At 33.3% G+C, this 24355-nt stretch overlaps 1 protein-coding gene across 1 annotated transcript in view; it reads left to right on the top strand.

Annotated features, from left to right (window-relative positions):
• Positions 1 to 24355, top strand: part of RTTN (rotatin) — a 290369-nt gene that overhangs the window by 247815 nt on the left and 18199 nt on the right. Inside the window, exons 50-54 of the mRNA XM_074202085.1 lie at positions 8964 to 9175; positions 15705 to 15810; positions 18823 to 18920; positions 20646 to 20723; positions 24227 to 24353. Of these exons, the coding sequence (XP_074058186.1) occupies positions 8964 to 9175; positions 15705 to 15810; positions 18823 to 18920; positions 20646 to 20723; positions 24227 to 24353 (621 nt within the window). The remainder of the gene's footprint in view (positions 1 to 8963; positions 9176 to 15704; positions 15811 to 18822; positions 18921 to 20645; positions 20724 to 24226; positions 24354 to 24355) is intronic.

The following is a 24355-nucleotide window of genomic DNA, read 5'->3' as shown; positions in this document are numbered from 1 at the left end:
ACTATTTTGCCTAACTGTATGTCAATAAATTGATAACCTGGGTGAAATGGATGAATATTTACAAAAATAGAAACTGCCCAAATTAACAGAAGAGGAAATCAATTACTTAAACAACCCCATTTCAGAAAAAGAAATTGAAGAAGCTATCAAGAAACTCAGTAAGAAAAAAGTCTCCGGATCCAGATGAATTTACAAGTGAATTCTACTGAACATTTAAGGAACAAGTAATTCCTAATTTACATAAACTATTTTAAAAATAGAAGGAATTTTGCCAAACTCCTTTTATTATACCGGCATGGTGCTGATACCTAAACCAGGAAGAACCAAAACAGACAAAGAAAAATAGCCCAGTCTTCCTAAGGAATATTGATGCAAAAGTCTTAAATAAAATTTTAGCAAAGCGATTACAGCAAGTTATCACTACGATGATAATCATGATTAGGTAGGATTTATACTAGGTAGGCAGGGATGGTTCCATATTAGAAAAAACACTGCACATAATTGAACATATCAATAGCAAAACCAACAAAAATCTTTTGCTCAATAATTGCTGAATAAACCTTTGATAAAATACAACATCTATTCCTGTTTAAAAACCCCTAGATAGTTTAGGAATAAGTGGAGTTTTTCTTAAAATAATAAGCAGTATCTATCTAAAAATATTAACAAATATTATATGTAATGGAAATAAACTCAGATCATTTCCAATAAAATCAGGGGTGAAACAAGGATGCCTATTATCACCAATACTATTCAATAGTATTAGAAATGCTAACTAGCAATAAGGGAAGAAAAAGAAAATGAAGGAATCAGAATTGGCTATGAAGAAGCAAAACATTCATTCATTCTTTGCAGATGATATGATGGTATACTTAGAGAACCTGAGAAAGCCATCCAAAAAACTTCTTGAAATAGTTAACAAATTCAGCAAAGTACCAGGATTTAAAATAAACCCACATGAAACATGTATATGAATTTCATATATATGAATTTCTATAGATGAACAACAAAGCTCAAGATCAAAAGATAGAAAGAGAAATTCCATTTAAAGTAGCTATAGAAATCATTAAATACTTGGGAATCTACCTTCTAAGACAAACCCAGAAACTATATGGACACAATTATAAGGCACTTCTCACCCAAATAAATTCAGATCTAAATAATTGGAAAAATGTCAGTTGCTCATGGTTAGGTTGAGCTAATATAATGAAAATGACAATTCTACTCAAATTAAATTACTCATTCAGTGCCATACCATTCAAACTACCAAATAGCCCTTTTATTGAGCTAGAAAAAATAGTAATAAAATTCACGTAGAGCAACAAAAAGTCAAGAATAACATGGGAACTGGAGCAGTTAAGAGGCACAGTGGATAGAGCACCAGCCCTGGAGTCAGCAGGATCTGAGTTCAAATATGACCTCAGACATTTAATAATTACCTAGTTGAGTGACCTTGGGCAAGTGACTTAATCCTATTGCCTTAAATAAAGTTATTTTGAAAAAGAGGAGCAAGGGAACTGATAAAAAAAATGTAAAGGAACATAGCCTATCTCTACCAGATCTAACACTTTACTGTAAAGCAGCAGTCAAAACTGCCTAGTACTGATTAAGAAATAGTAATGGATCAGGTGGATTAGCATGGGTTCAAAAGACAGAGTAGTAAGTGACAATAGTAATCTTCTGTTTAACAAACCTAAAGACATTAGCTTCTGTTATAAGAACTCTCTTTTTGACAAAAATTGCTGGGAAAACTGGAAAATATTATGGCAAATACTAAGCATACAGCCACATCTCACACCCTATACTAAAGTAAGGTCAAAATGTGTACAGGATTTAGACATAAAGGGCAACACCATAGATAAATTAATAGATCAAGAAGTTCTCTATCAGATCTAAAGAAAGGGGATAAATTTATGGCCAAACAAGAATTAAAGTACAATATAAACTTCAAAATGAATGATTTTGACTATATTAAATGAAAAGGGTTTTATACTAATAAAATCAATGCTGCCAAAATTAGATAGCAGATAACTGGGAAACAATTTTTACAACTGAGAGTTCTGATTATAGTATCATTTCTAAAATATATAGGAAATTACATCAAATTTCATAAGGTTACAAGTCATTCCCCAACTGATAAATGGTCAAAGGATATGAATAGACAGTTTTCAAATGAAGAAATTAAAGCTATGTATAATCATGAAAAAATGCTTCAAATCATTATTGAATAGAGAAATGTAAAATAAACAACTATGAGCTATCTCCTCACACCTATCAGATTGGTCAATATGAGAAAAAGGGAAAATGATCAATGTTGGAGAGGGTATGGAAGGATTGGGACATTGATACATTTACTGGTGGAGTTCTTCATAGTTCTAAACCATTCTGGAGAACAATATGGAACTGTGCCCAAAGAGCAATAAAACTGATCATATCCTTTGACCCACCAATTCTAATTTTAAAACTATATCCCACATGTTCCAAAATATTCATAGCAGCTATTTTTGTTGTGACAAAGAATTGGAAATTGAAGTGATGCCCATCCTTTGGGAAATGGCTAAAGAAGTCATGGTGGGGCAGCTAGGTGGTGTAGTGGATAGAGCACTGGCCCTGGAGTCAGGAGTACCTGAGTTCAAATCTGGCCTCAGACACTTAATAATTAGCTAGCTATGTGACCTTGGGCAAGCCACTTAACCCCACTACCTTGGGGGAAAAAAAACCAAACCTTAAAAAAAAAGTTATAGTACATGAGTGTTATGAAATATTATTGTTCTATATAAGAATCTATAAATGGTCAGATTCTTTTATTAATATTTTATTTGTTTTCCAATTATATACAATAGTAGTTTCTACCAGTCTTCTTTTAAAGATTTTATTTATTTTGAGTTTTACAGTTTTTCCCCCTATTCTTGCTTCCCTCACCCCACCCCTCACAGAAGGCAGTCTATTAGTCTTTTCATTATTTCCATGGTATATACCAATCTAAGTTGAATGTGATGAGAGAGAAATCATATCCTTAAGGAAGAAAAATAAATTATAAGAGATAGCAAAATTACATAATAAGATAACTTTTTTTTCCCCCTAAATTAAAGGTAATAGTCTTTGGTCTTTGTTTAAACTCCACAATTTTTTCTCTGGATACAAATGGTATTCTCCATCACAGACAGCCCGAAATTGTCCCTTATTATTGCACTGATGGAATGAGCAAGTCTGTCAAGGTTGATCATCACCCCCACACCACCATCAGGTTGCACAATGTTTCTGTTTCTGCTCATCTTGCTAAGCATCTGTTCATGCAAATCCTTCCATGCTTCCCTAAATTCCCATTCCCTCCTGGTTTCTAATGAATAGTGTTCCATGACATACATATACCATAGTTTGTTAAGATATTCCCCCATGCAGTCTTTTTCTTCCTGTAGCTCAACTTCTCTAAGATTTTAGATGCTATACCATGGGGTGCATACACATTTAGTATTGAAATTCATTGTCTATGGTACCTTTTAGGACAATATAGAGTCCTTCTTCATCTCTTTTAAATCTACCTATTGTTGCAGATGCTTTGTCTGGAATGAGGATTGCTACCCCCTGCTTTTTCCACTTCAGCCGAAGCATAATATATTTTGCCCCAACATTTTATCTTTACTCAGTATGTATCTCTCTGCTTCAAATGAGTTTCTTGTAAGAAGAATATTGTAGGATTCTGGTTTTTAATCCATTCTGCTATTCGCTTACATTTTTAAGGGAGGGTTCATCCCATTCACATTCAATATTATAATCAATACCTAATTTTTTATTGCCCTCCATGCCATCTTCCTTCTGTTTGCATTTTTCCCCTTTTTTTCCCTTTATCCATATTCTCCAGTGTTTTGTTTCTGAATACTGCCACCTTTCAGTGTGTTTGCCCTCTTATATCAATCCCTCCCCCCTTTCTTTCCCCTTTCCCTTTTCCCTTTCTTCCCTTCCTTCTGTTCCCCTTTTTCTCCCCCTCCCCTGTCCCCCCTCCCCTTTCCCCCTTTTAATGCTTGAAAGTTTAGATAAGTGTCTTAACTTGACTGAGTGTGTCCTAGTTAACTTTAAGCCAAGTCTGATGAGATGAAGATTCAGGTGGTTCTCATCTCCCTTCTTCCCCTCAATTATAATAGGCCTTTTTTACCTCTTGTTATAATGAAATTTACCCCATTCAGTCTCCTCCATCCTCCCATCTCCTTATTGTCCCCTTTTTAAAGGAGTTATTGCTTTTAAACCATTCTATCTGAGTCACAAAAAAGTTATGAATGTCTATCACTTCTGGCTAAGTATATTCTCTCAAATATAGTTACATTTCTCAAGAGTTTAGAGACTCTTTCTCCCAAGTGGGTATATAGCCAATTTCATCATATTGGATAGCAGTTTTGTTTTCTTTACCCTTATTTTTAAACCTTTTCATTTGTCTCTTGAGCTTTCATGTTTGATATCTAAGTTTTCTATTTAGCACTGCTCTTTTCATCTTGAAATCTTGGAAGTCTCCCATTTCATTAAATGTTCATCTTTTCCCCTGGAAGAGATCTTTGTCAGATAGTAGATTCTTGGCTGTATCCCAAGTTCCTTTGCTCTTCGGAATATCTCATTCCTGGCCCTTCAATCACTTAATGTTGCTGCAGCTTGCATAATCCTTACTGTATTTTTTTTTCTTTATGGCTGCTTGCAGGATTGTTTCTTTTATCTTATAGTTCTGGAATTTGGCCACAACATTCCTTAGTGTTTTCATTGTAGGATCTCTTTCCAGAGGGGAACGATGTATTGTTTCAACAACTATTTTGTCCTCTGGTTCCATGATATCAGGGCAGTTTTTCATCAGTAAATCCTGTAATGCTAAGTTCAGACTTTTTTCTCTTCAGTGTTTTCATAGGTTCTCCCTTCTTGATTTTTTCTTGAGGTCAGTGGTTTTGCTGATGAGGTATTTTACATTTTCTTCTAACTTTTTTGTCTTTTGGTTTGTTGTCTCATGAAGTCATTAGTTTCTGCCCATTCCATTCTTTTTTTAAGAGCATAAGATTTTTCTTCATTTATCTTTTGCAATTCCTTTTCCAGTTGATCAGTTCTATTTTTGAAGTTTTCCATTTGCCACAGTATAGTTTTGAGAGAGTCATTTTCTTTTTGCATTTGCCCAATTGATTTGAGAGAATCATTTTGTTTTTGCATTTGCCCAGTTGAAGATCTGAGAGAATTATTCTCATTTTGTATTGTATAATTGTATTTTCCAAGGATTTGTTTTCTTGTTGCGAGATGTTAATTTTCTCTTGCATTGTGTTAATTTCCTCTTGAGTTTCTTTTTCCAATTTTTTTTCAATTGATTTTTCAACTCCTTCCTGATTTCTTAAAGGAAGTCTTTCTGGACTGGAGACCATTTCATATTCTCCTCAGAAGTACTAGATCTCTCTGGGTTAGTATCTGTTTCTCCTAAATATTTCTCCATGGGTCCCCCTTTCACTGGTTTTTCTTCATTTTTCTAGATTTTTGTGCTGGGGGAGGGACTGTCCCTCAGAGGTTTGCATTTGGCTTAGTAATTCCAAGCGCTGGCCAGTAGGGGGTGCTGGTTGCTTTCTCGGGAGTGATTGAAGCCTTTTCCCAATCCTGGAGGGAGGAAGGAGGGGCAGGCAGCAGGGTCTGAGTTGACCTTTAGCAATGGGCTGCAACCATTCTCCCTTTCAGCTGAGTGGGCTCCTTAATCCACATCTGTGTTTGGGGGATGAGGGGAAGGGGATAGGGCAGGGCAGCTACAGTTTGTTCCTGGAACAATGCTCCAAAAGTATGGAGTTCAGATCCAGCACAGAGCTGGACTATTTCCAGGCTGTAGACCTCCCCTCCCCCTGGCCAAAGTCTCTTTGGTTGGTTCTCAACCTGCCTCTCACCAAGGTATCTGAGACTAACGCCGGTCCTTTGGCTTTCGCCCTCTGCTGTCTCTGCACTGATCCTCTCCTGGTTCACGGTCCCCTAAGACTGACCTTGTTGGTAGTTGTTCTTCTCCTAGCTTCTTTTTCTGGGTTTTGTTGATAGAGTTTCTGTTAAGAGGTTTCTTTCATGTTATATTTGAGGGGACACAGGGAGTGCTTAACGCAGTGCCTGTCTTGTCTCCACCATCTTGGCCAGAAGTAATGGTTGGACTCTAGAGAAGCATGGAATGACTTGCAGAATCTGATGATGAGCAAAGGAAATAGATCCAAGAGAACAGTGTACACCTTAACAACAACATTATGATCAACCTTGATGGAAGCAGTTCCTCTCAGCAGTTCAGAGGGTTAGGACAACTGTATTAGACTGCTATGAACTATCTTATCCCCATTCACAGGAAAAAAAACAAAACAAAAAACCCAACCCTTCAGAATCTGATGAACACTTTATAACAATTATCTCTTATGTATCTCTTTCCCTTAATCCTAATTCATCATATTGAAAATGACTAATCTGTAAACATGTTTATCAAAAGTATGTATGTACATTGCTAACCTGATTGCTCACCACTGAGGGGAGGGGAGTCTGAAGGGAGGATGGAAAGAAGTTTTGTAATTTAAAAATATATATGTGCATATGCATGAAAAAAATAAAGATGCTACTAAAAAAATGAGCACAAACATAGATGCATGAACCTGTAGGTAACATCAGCAAAGGCAAATTTAATCTTTTGTGGTCCTCATTGCTGGAATGTTATTCTCTTATAATAACTGAGCTCAAAAGTACTTAGATAGCAAAGTAAAATGAATGTTGTCTTTGACTCTCATAATTTTCAGCTTTCATTGGCAGTGTTTTTGGCTTTTAATTTTTGAGTAGATTTCAACACAGCAAGTATGAGAACATAAATTGTTACAATTGAATTTTCAAAACAAAATATATTGAATCATTTAAAAAGTAACAACTTTTTATTCCTATGGTTATGCAAGTGATCCTTTTTTTTTTTTAGATTTTTGCAAGGCAAATGGGGGGTTAAGTGGCTTGCCCAAGACCACACAGCTAGGTAATTATTAAGTGTCTGAGACCGGATTTGAACCAAGGTACTCCTGACTCCAAGGCCGGTGCTTTATCCACTAGACACCTAGCCGCCCCCAAGTGATCCTTTTGACTAATTTTTTTTAACTTTTCAATCATTTATTTTGTTATTCTGAAGACATGGTTTCTGTACATCTTTTGGTACTAGTGGCATTTGATTTAAGGCTAGATTTGATTAGAGCTTTAAGGAAGAAAGCAAGAAATAAAACTATTGACATTCTTGTCATTGGTATATCTATACTTGAATCTTTATGAGATTCCCATTGTTGAAAGTTATACCTGAGAAAGTCTAATTTTCTTGTACATATTGAGCAAATCTAATATGCTTCTTATAACAATAATCATATTCAGTTTTGTTCCTCTAATTTAGACAAACTAATCTATCTAGCTATGTAAAAAAAAATAAACTTATTTACAGTCATCTCAGAAAGATGATAATAGAAGATACTAAGTTGCCTATTAGCCTGATGTTATTTATGGTATAAAATTGTATTTTTAGGAGATATAGAGGGAAAGCTAGGTGGTACAATGGATAGAGCACTGACCCTAAGAGTCAGGAGGACCTGAATTTAAATCTGGGCTCAGACATTTAATTATTGCCTGGCTGTGTGACCTTCGACAAGTCATTTAAAAAAAAAAATTCAGGAGGTTATATTTAAGGAGGTTAGCAATTTTAGCATTTAAAATTAATCTGTACAATTGACAAATTTTCCTCCAGTTCCAAAATGTATTTAATTTACCTCTTAAATGAAGAAACTTTAAGTTAATTTACTCACATAAAAGTACAATCTGAGAATTAAAGAATTGGAAAGAACTCATAAATTATCTGACCCAACTCCTACCCAAAATTTGATCTTATACAACTTCCTGGACAGGTAGTAATTAGTTTCTGCTTAAACACTTTCATTGGTAGTGGGAAGATGGCAAGGGTTCCTAATCTGGGACCTATGACCTGGGATCTGTTTGATAACTTTATTTCAGTAAAATTGATTCCCTTTATAATCTCATTTTATTTTCCATAATACATTTAAATGCATTTATAATGCCTTTTAAAACATTATTCTGAGAAGGGGTTCAAAATCTTCACCAGAATGCCAACAGAATCCATGATATAAAGAGGGAGGAGGAAGGGAGAGAGAGAGAGAGAGAGAGAGAGAGAGAGAGAGAGAGAGAGAGAGAGAGAGAGAGAGAGAGAGAGAGAAGAACTCATACTCTTTGGATAATTCTAATTCTTAGGAAGTTTCATTTATATTTAATTGAAATCAGTCATCCTATAATTCCTCCCCTTTCCTTTTAATTCTGGCCTCTAGAAAAAGTTAACAAACATTTATTTAGCATTTAGGTAAATGGTACTGGGAATTCAAAGAAGAGGGAAAAACAGGTGCTGATTCTAAGGAGCTTACAGTCAGAAGAGGGGGATGATATGCGGTCTCATTATTTCCTGGCAAATTGAGGGTGCAGAAATAACAGTATCAGATTTTATATTTCAGGACTTAAAAGATCACTGCAGATAGCAACTGAACCTATAAAAGTAAAAGTTGTTTCCTTCTTGGAAGGAAAGCAATGGTAAATTTGTAAAGTATTCTAAAAAGCAGAGATATCACCTTGCTTCTTTTGGAAAAAGCTATGGTTTCCCAGTAGTAATTTGTGTCTGTGAGAGTTGTCCTACAAGAAAAACTTGAGTGCTTTAAAATTAATGTTTTTGAATTGTGGTGCTGGAAAAGTCTTTTAAGAATTCCTTTGAATTTTAATAAAATTGAATTAATAATGAACTTATTTACTATCACTAAAAGTTAAATATATAGCATATGTACTGTACAATTTTTTTTGTCTCCTTAAAAATATTGCTGTGTACTATTTTAAGTTCCCTAATCAATTTGTTCATTTCACTGTTTCAATTTGGGCAGAAAAGTTTAATCTGAACTCCTTTTACCTTTTAGATACGATTTGCAAATGTGTGGGTTTTTCTACCACATACCCTAACCTCTATATTGCCTGCTTGCAATTCCTTTCCATTCTCCTGACTGAAGAAGGGAAGAGATGTCTAACAGAGAAACAAAATTCAAATCACAGTTCAACAGTGTCTTTACTTCTTGATGCAGATGATGGAAATAAGGAACCTGTAGAAAAACTTTTTAGAATCATTCTTGAGGTATCCCTTTTCCTTGTTTTTAATTATTCCATAAAATAGTTGTATTAATGTTTAAACAGTGTTGTTGCTAGAAGGACAAGTACATAAATCTAAATCTAACTTGGCATGCAATTCACAAATATATGCATATGCACACTATATATATATATATATATATATGTATGTATGTATGTATAAAGACATTGACTTGATACTTCTGTATGTAAATGGACCTCCTAAGCCCAACTTACCATTTCAGTCTTACTTGTGCACTTAACATCCTTAAAACATTAACGTCAAATTTTGTTGATCATAAATAATTTTTGAAGTGTATTAAGCATCAATGAAATTTATGTTAGATGTGATCATTGCTTTGATTAGAATTAAACAGTGATCTAAGGCAATACACATAGAGGAGATTTCAGCTATAAGTCAAATGGCAAAGTCTAGTGATCTTTAGGGTACAGCAGCAAGGCAGAAATGCCTTGGGTATTGTGCATAGTAATGTATCTTTTCAGTGTCATTTCTAGTAACAAAACTATATCTTTTTCTGAAGTAGAACCATTTTGCAGTGCTAAGAACTTTAGTTATAAGCAGTTTCTGGTTTCTGTCACCATGGCTGCTGAGGTGGGAGAAGTAGCACAAAGGAAGTCACCAGGTCAGATGTGCTGCAGGATTACTTCCCTGGAGTACAGTAGTGGGATTAGACTAGAAGCAGGACCATTAGTGCTTGTGGTGGTGGAATGCTGAACCTCTTGAATTTACCTACCTATTTATGAGGTCATGGTGCTGCAATCTCATTCTCCACAAAAATTGTTGCCCTTGATTGATGATGATGGAGGCCAGGAAACAGGATAAGTTATCTGAGGAGCTCTGCTTATGCAGTACCTTTTGAAGAGAGTCCTGAATGCCTTCCCCTGGATTCTAAGGGGAGGTAGTTGAATTGGTGTTTGTTTAAATTGTTTGGCTATGCTGCATATGATACCTCCTGTTTCCCTCAGGGTGCTTTCAGAATAAAGGGAAACATTCATTATGGAAAAGGAATTTCAGAGATAGTATGGAAGAAGTGGATGGGATTGTAGTGACACAGGTGGAGTTGGGTTGAGGATGAGAATGAGAGAAGGAATGCTGGAAATAGTTTATCCTTAAGCAATCAGAGTTTATATAATACAGGTATGGAGAAAATAACTGGTGATAGGAGTTTGCTCATGAGTAACAGGTGAAATATAATAATAATAGTCACTACAATTGGTGTTATGGGACAAAAGACAAAGGGAACTGGATTCAGCCAACTCATGTACATCAACTCCTTTCCATATGACTTTCAAATTTATTATTCCAATGCACAACTATACTCTAAAGTAACCAATTATCATGTAATTGCCAAATCTTCATCTTTCTTGATCTTTTTGCAGCTTTTGACACCTCACTTATTCAACTATTTGCCATTTTTAGGCTCTCCCTCTCCCACTATTATTCAGTTAGCTTCTCCTCTGAGATTTTGTTCAATCCATATTTATCACTTAGTTATGATTCTGGTAACTGTTGTCTATAGACCTCTAGGACTTTCTACTTACTTCCTCAGTGAGTTTGGTACCTGACTCACCATTTTTCTCTCCTCTTCAACTCACTTTCATGCTAGGTAATTCCAGTATATTCATACCTACATACATTTATGTATCTGTGTATACATACTATTCAACTCACCTTCATGCTAGGTAATTTCAGTATATTCGTACCTACATACATTTATGTATCTGTGTGTGTGTGTGTGTGTGTGTGTGTGTGTGTGTGTGTGTGTGTATACACACACACACACATAGATAAAATCATTCAAATAATATAACCTCCTAATTCCTTAACTTCTCATTTTGCATGATATATTCCATGATTCACCATAGTTACAAATAGAGATGGTCATGTCTTTAATATTGCCATCATCCACAAATGTTCCACATCCAAGTTTTCAAACTATGAGTTTCCTTTATTTGAATATAATTTATTGTTTTTCCAACTCTCCCTTTGCTGCTTCAAACTTGTTCTTCATCCTCATTATGACCTTCCTACCACCCCCATCCTCAGTCCTACACCCTTCAGTTCTTTTCCAGGCCATCACCATTGCATTGGCTACATTCTTTTCCTTTCTCCATCTTATCTCCTTGATGAACCAGTTTAACTTTCTATTGTACTCTTCTCTCCAATCCCTTGTCCTTTAACCTACAGAAGATGTTGCCCTTCTCAACACCAGTCTTAAATTATTTTCACCATCTCACCATAAATGATGCTCAGGAAAATAATGAAACTATATTGACCTCATCAAAAATGCTTCATAATGCCAGCTGAGTTCTAATTGTAGCAGGGAAATCCTTTTTATATCTTCCTTAATCAATTCACTATCCTGATCATCAAAACAGTTCTTCCAAATGTTTTCATTTTTCCTTAAATCTCCCTCTGCTACTCCTCTTTTTACCTAGCTAAGAATCTTGCCTTTTATTTCTAAAGAAATTGAAGCCATTCCCAAAGAGCTACCTCTTTCCCTTTTCCATATTTTACATAATTCAGATATCTTCTGCTACTATTTCCTTCTTCTTTCCAGTCTTACATGAAAGAGATCATGTTCCTTGCCAAGACAAAAAAAAAAAACCCTCTGCTTGTACAAGTTGACCCATTCCATCCTTTGTTCTCCAGCAGATTGTTTTCTTTATCATCTCTACTCTTACCAATATTCAGTAGCTTCCTGGCTACTGATTACTTGCCTACTATCTATCTGCAAACATGCCTATGTCATCCCATCCTCAAAAACCTCTCTCGTTAACTATAGGCCCCTATCTTTCCTACAAATTGTAGCTAAACAATTTGAGAGGGTTCTTTACAATCATTGTCCATATTTCTTTTCTGTTCATTCCCTTTTTAATTTCTCATGTTCTGGATTCTAAATTCATCACTCAATTGTACTTTCCAAAGTTACTAATGATCTCTTAATTGCCAGATCTAATGTCCTTTACTCAATTCCCATTTTTCTTAATCTCTCTATAACCTTTGATACTATTAACCATCTTCTTATTGATTATCTTCTCTAGATTTTTGTGACATATTCTAGCCTGGTTTTTTTCCTGTATGACATTCTTCTGTCTCTTTTTCTGGATGCTTCTTACTCGTTTATGGCACTTGATTTCTTCCTATACCTAGATGCTCTTCTTCCTCATCTCTGCCTCCTACTTCCATTGTCTTGCTTCAGGTCTCAGCTAAAGTCCTGCCTTCCTCAAGAAGTCTTTCCTCATCCTCCCTCATCTTTCTTCCTTAGTACTTTCCTCCTGAGACTCCTCCAGTTTATCCCTTTTGTATCTTATTTGTATATAATGATTACTTATTTCTTTCTCATTAGACTATTAACTTCTTGAAAGAAGGGATATTTGTTTTTTACCTTTCCTTATACCCTGTTGGCATACTTTGTAAGTGAATGGAGGATAGATTGTAATAAGGAAAGACGTGGGGCAGTCAGTCAGGTTTTGGCAGAAGGTTAGAAGCCGGATTGTATGGTGTTAAGAAAAAAAGTGAGAAGAGAAGAAATAGAGTATTGTAGATGAACTTTTCAAAAAGTTAGCTCTAAAGGGCAGCAGAGAGAAAGGAAAGTAGTTAGCAGGGATAGAAGGAATGTTTTTTTTTTTTCCTTTAGGATGGGGAGACATGGACATATTTATAGACAAAAGAGAATGAGCCAGTAATAGGGAGATTAAAAGTAGAGTGGAGATCATAGAGAATGTCTGTAGGAAGAAACAATATGGAATGGGATCATTTGAACAGGTTGAAGGATTAGCTGTAGTGAGGAATAAGGATATTTTATCATGTGAGACATGGGGGCAAAGTAGAGATAGTGGCAGAAAGTACCTGAGTCATAAGAGATGAGGAAGAGGGAGCTCATGGCAAAGAATCTCATTTTTTTCTGTAAAATATGAGGCAAGGTTCTCAGCTGAAAGAGTGGGGAGGGTTAACCATAGGAGATCTGAGGAAGGATGAGATGGGCTTGGAAGAACAGGGGATTGGGATAGTGGATTGATAAGGGATATGTAGATAAGAGAGGTATTACAGAAATGCCTCTTAGCAGTGAGGGCTCATTTGAGCTTGTGTAACAAACCCAGTCAGAAAGTAAGTGATTTTTTCCACCTGTATTTTGTAATATATTTGTAGGTGCAAAGACAGCAAATAGATATTGTGAATGAAAGCTGAGGTATAATTGGTGCTATAATAGTGGCCAGTGATTCAATAGAGGGCAGTGTAAAGTTAAATTGATTCACCAAGGGATCAAGATGGGGAAAACTGGAGTGGTTAGTACAGAGGAGATAGCCTGGGATAGAGGTGATGGGTCATTAAAAATAAATAGTGGTTTTTATAAAGAAAGGTAGAGGGGAGAGGTGAAAAGCCAATTTGTTATAGTCAGAAGAAATTTCAGAATTTTTGAATATGAAGGTGGTACATTTGTGGGTGATACCAAGATCAAAGCAAAGTACCATCTTTGGTAACTAAAATGGACTGGAGGAATACTCAGTAAGGTAGGTATTATTATCATCATCATTTTTGAAAAACTGAGTGAGAGAGATTAAATGTTAAGTTATAGCTGAGGCAAAATTTAACTCAGGTCTTTTAAAATCCAAGTCCAACACTATATATTATTCTATCTAGTTGTGTCTAAAGATAAATATAACTTTTTATATGTGTAGTCAGCATTATGAATTAGTCAGAATTCTGGTGGAATTCAAATTAAGAAACCTGTGTCCAAATCCTTCATTTGTATCTTAGAACCTATATGAGCTTAGGCAGATCACTAATCCTTATTTCTCACTCCTCATATCCAATCTGTTGACAGTGTATATTGATTTTACCTTTGCATCATCTCTCAAATACACCACTTTCTCTCATCTGATACTGACACCATCCTTAAATCTAGGCTCTTATCAACTCCTGCTTGGACTATTTTCAAAACTTTGCTGATAGGTCTAGCTGATTGAATTCTCTCACCATTCTAATCCATCCTCCACTCAACCATACAAGCATGTCATCTCCCTACTCTATTATAGCCCACTGCCTAGAGTGGCAAACCCAGGATTCAAATATAGATTCTCAGGTCTTTAATTCTTTCCAATGTCCCACATTTATGAAGATCTTACCTAAGAACATTAGTTAATTTAGGTCACCTTTTTCCTGTAACATCATAGAAAATCAAGGTATTCCTTATTATTCCCACTCTTGAAGCATTTATCTAGGATCCATTCTTTGTGACTAAAAAGCTGTCTTTGTTAGCAATTACTTAGATCTTTTCATTTCCATAGGCAAATCAATAAAATACCCATTGAGCATGTATTATGTTCAGAGCACTGTCCATGATAATATGGTAATGGACTCTTTTTTTTTTTTTAAAGACACAGTTCCTACCCTTGAGAAAGCTTTTTAAGGCAGACACTTTTAAAGTTTTTTCCTTAATATCTTTAGCATCAATTACATTGCTTTGCATATAGTAATTATTTTGAAAGAATCTTTGAATTGAAGCTAATTGAAGAACTAAAATTTGTAGCTTCAGTCTCTACAAAGTTATATTCCTAGGGTTTTAAGACTACTACTAATTGATCCCTCCTACCCTGCTGTTCCCTTCTATGCAGTCTTGCTTCTAATTTGATTCTTAAGTAATTCTTGAATTTTTTCTCATCATTAAAAAACCCTTTTTTCCTTATTTAAAGTTTTATTTTACATGCTACCCTCATTAAGCTTTTTGAATCTTCCAAGTAAATATTCAAAGAAGTGTCATTCTTCTATAGTCATGATTCATATTTCATAGTGTTTTACTAATGTTACTGATTTTTAAGGCATTTTCACAAACATCTCATTTTATTATGCATACGGTGAAAGTGACAGTCTATATAATATATCTGACAGGTCCAAAAGGTCTCCTGAACAAAAATATCTCCCTAATTGGTCATACATAGCTTAAATAGCCTTCATTACCATTTCCTCTGAGTTAAATAATTGATTCAATATATGAGTTAATATATTGAATCACTTATTTACCAGTAATATCTAAGCAAGAATTAATTAAATTAGTCATGTATCAAAGTACTAAGGTAATTGGAAAAAAACTCGATAAGTTTTGATCCCAAAAAGGAAAGAGGGAGGTCTAAAGAATGGATTACAGGCAAGGAGGTATCCCACATTTGGGGGGAAATGTGAGTTGCCTGAGTATTATATGTATTAATTTATAAATAGTTGTCTTGTCTCTTTTAGATGAAGAACTTATTGAGTATAGGTACTACATTTTCTTCACACTTTGTAAATTCTTTATGTGGTACCATCCAAGAGACCATTTAGATAATTCATTCATTATGATGCTCTGTATGGTTCCAGTATTTTTAGTCTATAATTTACAGCCATGTTAAACTTTATTATTGGCCTATTACAACAATCATATTTTTTTTTCAGTTTGTAGTCTTTTGAGCTAGGTGCATATATTGTATTGTATATTGTACTTGTGTGTATTTATTTTTATTTTTATTTCTCATAGAGCTATGAAAAGCAGTCCTCCAAGGATACCCTGAAAAAGTTTGCCATAAGTGCTTTGATGTCACTTCTAGCTGTCAGTAAAAGAGCTCAGAACTATGCCTGGAATGGTAAGCTTTAAAATACGTGAACACTGCAATTCAAAGTGCTATTAAAGATATTTTGATATCTTCTTCAGAGAATATGTATCAGTGTAATTGAAAGACTAAAAGTAATACAAACATTTAAATTTATTTTTATTCCCTTTTTTTTTTTTTTTTTTTTTTTGCTTTTTAGTTTTTGCAAGGCAATGGGGTTAAGTGGCTTGCCCAAGACCACACGGCTAGGTAATTATTAAGTATCTGAGGCCGGATTTGAACTCAGATACTCCTGACTCCAAGGCCAGTGCTCTATCCACTGTGCCACCTAGCTGCCTCCTATTTAAGTTTATAATTTAGTTAAATTCTAAAATATTTATTATTCATCCATCCTTTTCTAAATGTTTATCAGAACATAGTACCTAATTGGAATAGATTTTGTTTTGAGTAATTTGTGCTATACTCATGCTTAGAAAATTCTCCCTTTACTCTCTGTTTCACTTTTAAGAATTATTCACTGTCTAGAATTTTACAGAAAGTGATATATTTACAACATGTTGTCTCTCCTATGTCTTGGGGCTAAAATTTGCTTTATCTCTTTTTATCCTCCTTTTAAAAGTCTTTGGAAAGCAAAATCTAGAATTTAATTATTTTAGTGCATTTGTGGTCTTTTCCTCCACTGATGGAGTTTAGAAGCTTTCTGTGCTTCTTCATTCTTGTGACTTTTTTCCTATATCTGCTATAAATCTTGAATAGAAGAATAACTCAAAAATGTTCAAGACCTTCTTATTTTTGTTTTAATATTGTCACATTTTAGGGGTAACAGTGCACTGATGCTGTCCATATCTCGTCTTTCATTCTCACTACAAAATGTTATAATATAGTGGGGGAAAATACTCAATTTGAGATAACTACATATGGATTTATGAGTTGCCTGAATTTTATCAGTAAAATGAAAAGGTTAGACTAAATAAACTATAAGAATTATTCCAACCTTCTAGTAATCAAACTTAATTTCTCTGGTCCTTTTCTTTAAAGAATGGGAGGAAAGCAAATAAGTACTATGTTTACAATAGTAACTTTTCATATACTTAAAGAGAGTCATCATCCTTCTGCCCTTTCTTCTCTAGGACAAATCAACCCAAATCATTTGACTTTACACCAAAAGTCTGTGACTGTCTCTTGAGTCAATTCAAAAAACACTTGCTAAATGACTATCATGTACAATATACATGTTCTCAAAATTCTACTCTTTAACAGTTTATGTGGAAATAAACAGAAGCTATTTACTGGGTTAATTCTTGACAGTAAATTATTGATTAATAATTCTCTCACAAACTTTGTGTATTTTGACATAACCTAACATATAGATGGTTAATATTCTATTTAATATATTCTTTGTGTGAACCCAGTATTGAATATTATTTAATTATTTAAATGATTCAAATTAAAGAAATGAGGAGAAAAACTTCATAAAGTTATTTTATATTTATCTCTGTACTGGGGTAAAAGAATTTCCCCTTGGGAATAAAAGAATGTATTACAGCTCTTAATAGGCTTTCAATCTGTGTTTACAGATTGTTTTCATCATTCTTTTAACATAGTCCAATCTGAGGGAGAAACATATGAAAATGGAGAAAAATGAATAATTAAACATTTTATCATTAACTTTATATTCCTTTTATAAAAAAGGAAAGATTTTAAAAGACAATATCTAATCCAAATCTAAAAGTGAATATATTAAAAAAGAATGAAGAATACTCTATATACTTTACTTCTAGTTTGTAAACAGTTTATTTTCAGTAAATAGACATCATTCATGTCTCTTTCAGCAGGCTTCAGAGCATTTTTTATTGTTAAAAATCAAAACTAGAGAGGAAATATTATGAAGAATATCAGCATACATTTCTTCCTGACAATTAGTTTGGGTCTCAATTTTGAGATTAGATAATGTGCAAGAAAGAAAAATATGTGAGTATATACTAGATTAAAATTTGAAAATAGTGAAAACTATATAGATAACATGTAAAATATCCATTGGTTCAACCAAACTGTTGTTTTTTAAAATTATTTTTGATTGGGCTCTGAAAGTTCAGTTAGAATTTTAAATAATAGTATATGCAAATAAATAAATAACTTTTGGATAAAGTTTGTCTCTCATGATTTGTTTCACATACTGGACAGGATTTGTCACTCTTGAGAGCTTTTTCCTGAAGTTAAACTTCTAAGAATCTTGTACCCCTTTTTATGGTAAATAACATTTTTTCTGTATAAATTTAATTTAGTTCTGATGTTTACACAATAATACAATTCTTCTTCTCCTTAAACTCCTTTAAGTAAACTATGAGAAGAATCATAATGTAGTAGATTGAGGGTTGACCTTGGAATTCAAGAACTCCTGAGGTCAGATCCACCTCTGAGACAAGTCACTTAAGTACTTTGAACCTATTTTCTCTAAAATGAGGATAATAACTGTAAAATGTTCTCAGGATTGTTGTGTTATCATCAGTAATGAAAGTATTGAATTTGCATTCTGCTCTATACCTGGTTTAACTTTGACTATAATCAGATACACAAAAACATTATTGTAAAGAATAGAGGCAGTATGTTATAATAGACACAGTGCTAGATTTGAAATAAGAGGACCTGAGTTTAAATTCTAGATCTGTTGCTTTTTTTTTAAGTTTTATGACCTTAGGTACATCATATCCTCTGTAAATTCTGCCACACAGGGTTGTTGTTTCTATAAAGTGGGATGATATTTTAAAAGCAAATAATAGGATTAGACTGGATGACCTTTAAGTGTCTTAGCTTTTTATCTGTAACCTCTTGAAAACATAAAATGCTTATATTTATATCTTTGATTTTGGAGTTAGCAACTACTTAAGTGAATTTTTTGTATAAATTCTCTCCCATTTCTCATCATCAGAATGATAAGCCCTATGGTGAAAAAAAACTTATCTTTTCTATGTTCTTTTATTTAAAGGAAAGTTCTATGACTGTCAAGGAAATTTAGTACTAAATCTTAGAGATGTTGTATTTCAGCTGGCCTCATAGAAAGCTGTGTAGAACAGATGAAACACATTCATGCACAACTGAACTTAGATGCCCTGAAGCCTAGGAAAAAGGGGCCAAAAAAAAAGGTAACTAACAACTACAAGTTTATTATAAAAAAAATGTTTAGTTTGATTGCATTTTTCATTATACTCATTAGATTCTTTTGCTAGGCTATAACACAATATAGTTTACTGTTAATTCAATATTAATCTGTTGATTATATGTAATAAGCAATCAGAGAAGAGAAGAACATACTGAAATGCATTATTTGTTTGTAAACGATATCATAATTAAGAATTTGGAATTATATCTTGATATAGTAATTTCAGAATCTTTTAGCTGTAATCTGTTGTTTAAAGACATGTTTATGTTTTCTCATATGAAATAACAATATAATTAGTCAAAAAATTAGGTATAAATCTCACTTTCAGAGTTTTTAATTCATAGCAAATATATAAAATTCATATGTATATAGATTTGAGCATTCCATTCTCATAAGGATGCTTACCACTTATTAAATATTACTATTTTCATATTTGTTATGCAACACTTTGATAGATCCAACACTTCCAGTGATTGCTGCCCATCCATACCACATTATCTGGTTCATATCAGTTCTTGTCTATATCATGCTTTAAATCCTTGATGGCTATAAATGAGAAGATACTCTCATTCTGGAAGCCATTCCCTAGATTATTTAAAATTATATAGTCACTACCACAAGAGTCAGTCAGCATAAGTATCTGATTGAACATCTTTCCCAGTCATATGTCTGATAATATCAGAAAATAATGCACAATTTTTCATTGGTCTTGTGTTTTAGCCTGCTCATATCCAACAAGTACCTCTTTTTTTCCCTTTAGATTACTTATAGTATTGAACTTTTTGTAGATACAACATGCCATGATTCACAGCAGGAATGGGGAACCTTTTTTCTGCCAGTGTATTTGGTTAAATGTTTAATTAATTCACTCCTAAAAAGCTCCTAGATTTATTGAATTTTGAGTCATACCTGTGTTTGCAGTGGCAGTGCCAGACCAAATGATTTCATATGGGCCAGACATTTCCTGACCCTGATGTACAGTCGAGCAATATCACTGAAATAACTGAAATTTCCTTTATTGTTCTTTCCCTGTCATTTCCCTAGTGTTAGTCATATTCTTCATACAATAAACCATACAAATAATTTCTTTAATCATTATAGACATATGAAATAGTTTTATGCATCCTAGAATAGTTTATTTCATAATTTGGGGGAAATTAAATTAATTCCACCAAACCTTTTCTCTAAAATTGGCCTATTTTGAGATACCTGTGATATAATGGACAGTCTAATGTAACAACAAACCCTTTTATATTTTAAGTTTTTTATGAATTGAGATAAAAACTAGCTTAAAAGAAATTTGTAACAATAGTACACATATTTGTCATATTCTTCCTTGCTCTTTTTTTCTTATGCCTCTTTAAAGCAGAGAGACCTTACTTCATCATTGAGAATGTCAGGCAACACCTGATGTGATTGAAAACCATACAGTACCTGCATCACTTTATTGAAATGAAACATGGAGCCTATTATATGTCTCAATTCCTCTGTGCTTGATAGAACAGAAATAGCTTTTTTGTGTGAATGAGTTTGCTGAAATATGGTCATCTTTCAGAGGTGGTTAGCTTGTCAGCATCATCAGTGTTACAGTATTCAGGCACGACTGAAGTTCTGCTGTGTTATAGCATGAGCCAGAAGAGGAATACTGTACATAAAAATACATGGATTCTGTTCTTATGATCTTTTTCATTTGTTTTTATTTAAACAGGAAAATGGTTTTAGGAAGGAACTGAACATTGCCATGCAGATTCTAAGAAACTGCCTTTATCAAAATAATGAATATAAAGTAAGTAAACCTACCATCAGATTTCTGAGAGCAATAATAATCCTAAGCATTTTGATTGTTATAAGAGTTAAGATAAGATTTAAGTGAAAAAATTCCTTTTTTTAGATGGCACAATTGAATATTTCATAACCTTAAATGAATCTACTTCAGAAATATTCTCACTCATTAAAATTATATATATATATATATATATATTTATAATTTCTTTAAGTTTGTCATTTAAACATTGGCATCATAAAAGAAGACTTCTACTTCTTGTTGGTACATGCCTTGATTTATTTCTGGGAATTTTAATTGTCCAGTTAAAAAAAATGGAATGAAATGTTAAATAATAACATGATATGAGATTTTAAAAGAAGCTAATGATAATATCTTTTAATTGCATCTTTATTTATCCATAGAGAACATGAGTGTTCAAATAACATTTGTTGTGATTCATTTTGGGTATTTTCTTTGTGAGCCCATTTTGATTTTTTTTTTTTTAACAAAGATACTAGACTGGTTTGTCATTTCCTTCTCCAGCTTACTTTTATAATGCTGGCCCAGCTCTCTATCCACTGCTCCACCTAGCTGCCCCTCAGATCACACACAAGAGCATTTATAAAGCCTATTGAAAAGTATTATGTCTTTAAGTCTAACTAGTAGAAATCAAGATTTTTTGAATTTTAATTGTGGTCTTAGCTACTTTATTCAGTTTCTCTGTTTTCAATATTTATAAAATAGCAGTAATATAGAGTAATAATACTTTAAGGGTTTAACATGACCAGAAAATAATTGTGAAATTAGAGTTTTAGGCCATTGATCTCTACTTGATTAGCATATTTACATATTATATATATTTTAAAAAGCATACCCATTTTGAATGCCAAAACAATTATTTGAATATTTATTTTTTGCATATATCAGCTTTCTAAGTTTGTCATGGAAATGTTATAATGCTACTATATGGAATTATACAGCTTCATATAATTGCATTATATTCAATTTGGGTATAAGAGTAGACCTTTGGGGGGTGGCTAGGTGGTGCAGTGAATAGAGCACCGGCCCTGGAGTCACGAGTACCTGAATTCAAATCCGGCCTCAGACACTTAATAATGACCTAGTTCTGTGGCCTTGGGCAAGCCACTTAACCCTTACCTTGCAAAAAACCTTAAAAAAAAAAGAAAGAAAAAGAGTAGACTTTAAAAGACTTCTTGAATTATGTTGGCTTTTCTCTTGCAAAAAATCTTAACACTGGTGGAGGTAAGGCTTCCCATTAATTTGTGCTTTGGGTTTATCAAAAATATATGTTCTTTGTCAGGCTGTAGCCTAATCCTTTTCAAAACCTCTTAGCAGCTGATAATGAATGTTTTCGCTATTTATTTAAGTTATTGTCTTTAGCCATTTATTCAGCCAATGTTTTTTACCACATGTAAAACATAATATTGTTAGTTATATAATAAATATATTAATTACTTAAATATGTTCACATGGTAATAAATGTTTTGTGTATGAAATTTCTTAAATCACAAGAACATCAGTAAGTAAAATATAATATCAATTTTTTTTAATGTTCCTATGTATTCTTCATGGAGTGTGGTACTTTGCTAACTAGATAAACTCTGACTGTAAAGAAATATCTAATGCTAGATTAGATTAGATTATTTATTATTAATGTAGCTGCCACTTTTGGATTATAGCAGCCATAATGCAGTCCAGGTTTGTTTGTGTGTGTGTGTGTGTGTGTGTGTCACACACACACAATATTATCAGTCAAATTATCGAAATATTTTCTGAGTTGCTTGAACTATGACAAATCAGAAATGTCTTAATGTATTAAATAAAACCAATTATTTTTTTCTAAAAATTTTATGAGATTAAGTAAAAGAAATATATTGCAAGCTACAACTGAATAATGAGGAAAGCAATCAAAATTTTCCAGTATTTTACTTATTATTCCTTTTATTTTGGTTTTCAGTTGTATGCTTTCCAGTTCCTATTATAACAACATGTCAGTTTCTCCTAACAATAACATCCTTATACCAGTTTCTATTATCAGTGATTGTTTTTTTCCTTTATGATTGAATATCTTTATAAAAATTCTCAAATCATTTTTTTTTTACTTTTGAGGTCATTCATTTTTTTGAGAAGAGGCATTGATACCTGAAGTTGAGTAGCTTTTTAAAATAATCAGAATTTGTTTTATATAAATTCAGTCCTATCAGTAAATTGAATCAGTAAAAAGGAACTTTCCTTGTGTTGTTTTTTTAAAAAACTATATATATTTTTTTATATCAGGCAATAGTTTGTTTTTGTACAATCAATAAAATTTTAAAATAAAATGCACATATCCTCATTAAGTAATAAGTATTATGCAGTAAACAATAATTAATTTTCATGACAATAATTCTGAAACACTGAGAGATCCTGAATCATTAAGGAAAGATTATATGAAATATAATTTGTTTTATGGATTTTTGAATAAATTAGATTGTAATAAAATCCATTTTTGGTATACAAGGCATTTTGATATTCATTGGAATTTGAAAATATATAGAATAAGTCTCTACTTCTTGACCATTTTGTGATAAGTAATAATTGACTACATATCATTATTCCAGCATTCTATACTATAGTTTACTTCCTTTAAATATCTTCCAATTTTCTTCTAACCATTCTTATCTAAAGGGGACACAATCACAGTCATTCACAATCACTTTCAGAAATGAAGATCTGTTCTAACAAAGCCTGTTCTGTTATAATAGCTAAGTGTAGTGTGTAGTACTCATTGCTGTTGAAGGGAATTGTATCCTTTTGAAATATATGATTCTTAAATCTTACTGCAAATTTTCACCAAAGAAGGATGATTTTTAAAAAGTTGACAGTGTGATTTCTCCTCTTTTATTTAAATGTCTGATTTTCATTCTATCATTACTTTCTTTCCAAATCATTTTAGCCTTCTGTACACATTCATATTTCAAGTGTGGCAAATGAAAATTCCAAGAGACAGAATTTCCAGATCATTAATCATCAATTTGTTAATTAGGCCATGCAGTAATCAAAAATCGATGGTTACTGATTTCTCTTAGGGACAAAAGACACTAAGGAAATTTCTCTGATAAGTGAAACTTGACTGATTAGTGAATAGTTAATGAAGGGGTTGGCTCAAAGTTTTCGGCTTCTATAAGAATGAGGTTTAATCATGAATCTCAGCAGCCTCCAACAAGTCTAGACAAGGGAAGCCATTTCTATCTGGACCTCTCTATCTAGTTTTCTCCATCAACTGGGTTCCCCTGAACTCTAATGGAAGAGATAAAAGAACAAACTGGCTTTTGTTTATAGAGTAAACACAAAAGTAAGAGTCTCTTCCTTGTCTGCCCAGTTAGATGTCTTAGAGCTAGGATAAGATTACTTTACTCAGTTTACACCCATCAGAGACTGACTGACCTTTTCAGATGTGGAGTCTTAAAAATGTTAACCATAATATTAATTTCTCTTATGTCATTCTATATTTTCTTTAAAAGGCAACAGCACTTCAAGCACATCTTGTTCCTCTCATACATTCTTTTTGGCCTTGGTTTCTGCTGGATGATTCATTGATGAAGGTGGCTCTGCAACTTCTTTGTGTCTATACTGCAAATTATCCAGCTGGT

The sequence above is a fragment of the Macrotis lagotis genome, chromosome X (genome assembly GCF_037893015.1).
Source record: "Macrotis lagotis isolate mMagLag1 chromosome X, bilby.v1.9.chrom.fasta, whole genome shotgun sequence".
Classification (NCBI taxonomy): domain Eukaryota; kingdom Metazoa; phylum Chordata; class Mammalia; order Peramelemorphia; family Peramelidae; genus Macrotis; species Macrotis lagotis.
This window is presented reverse-complemented; position numbering and strand designations above follow the sequence as displayed.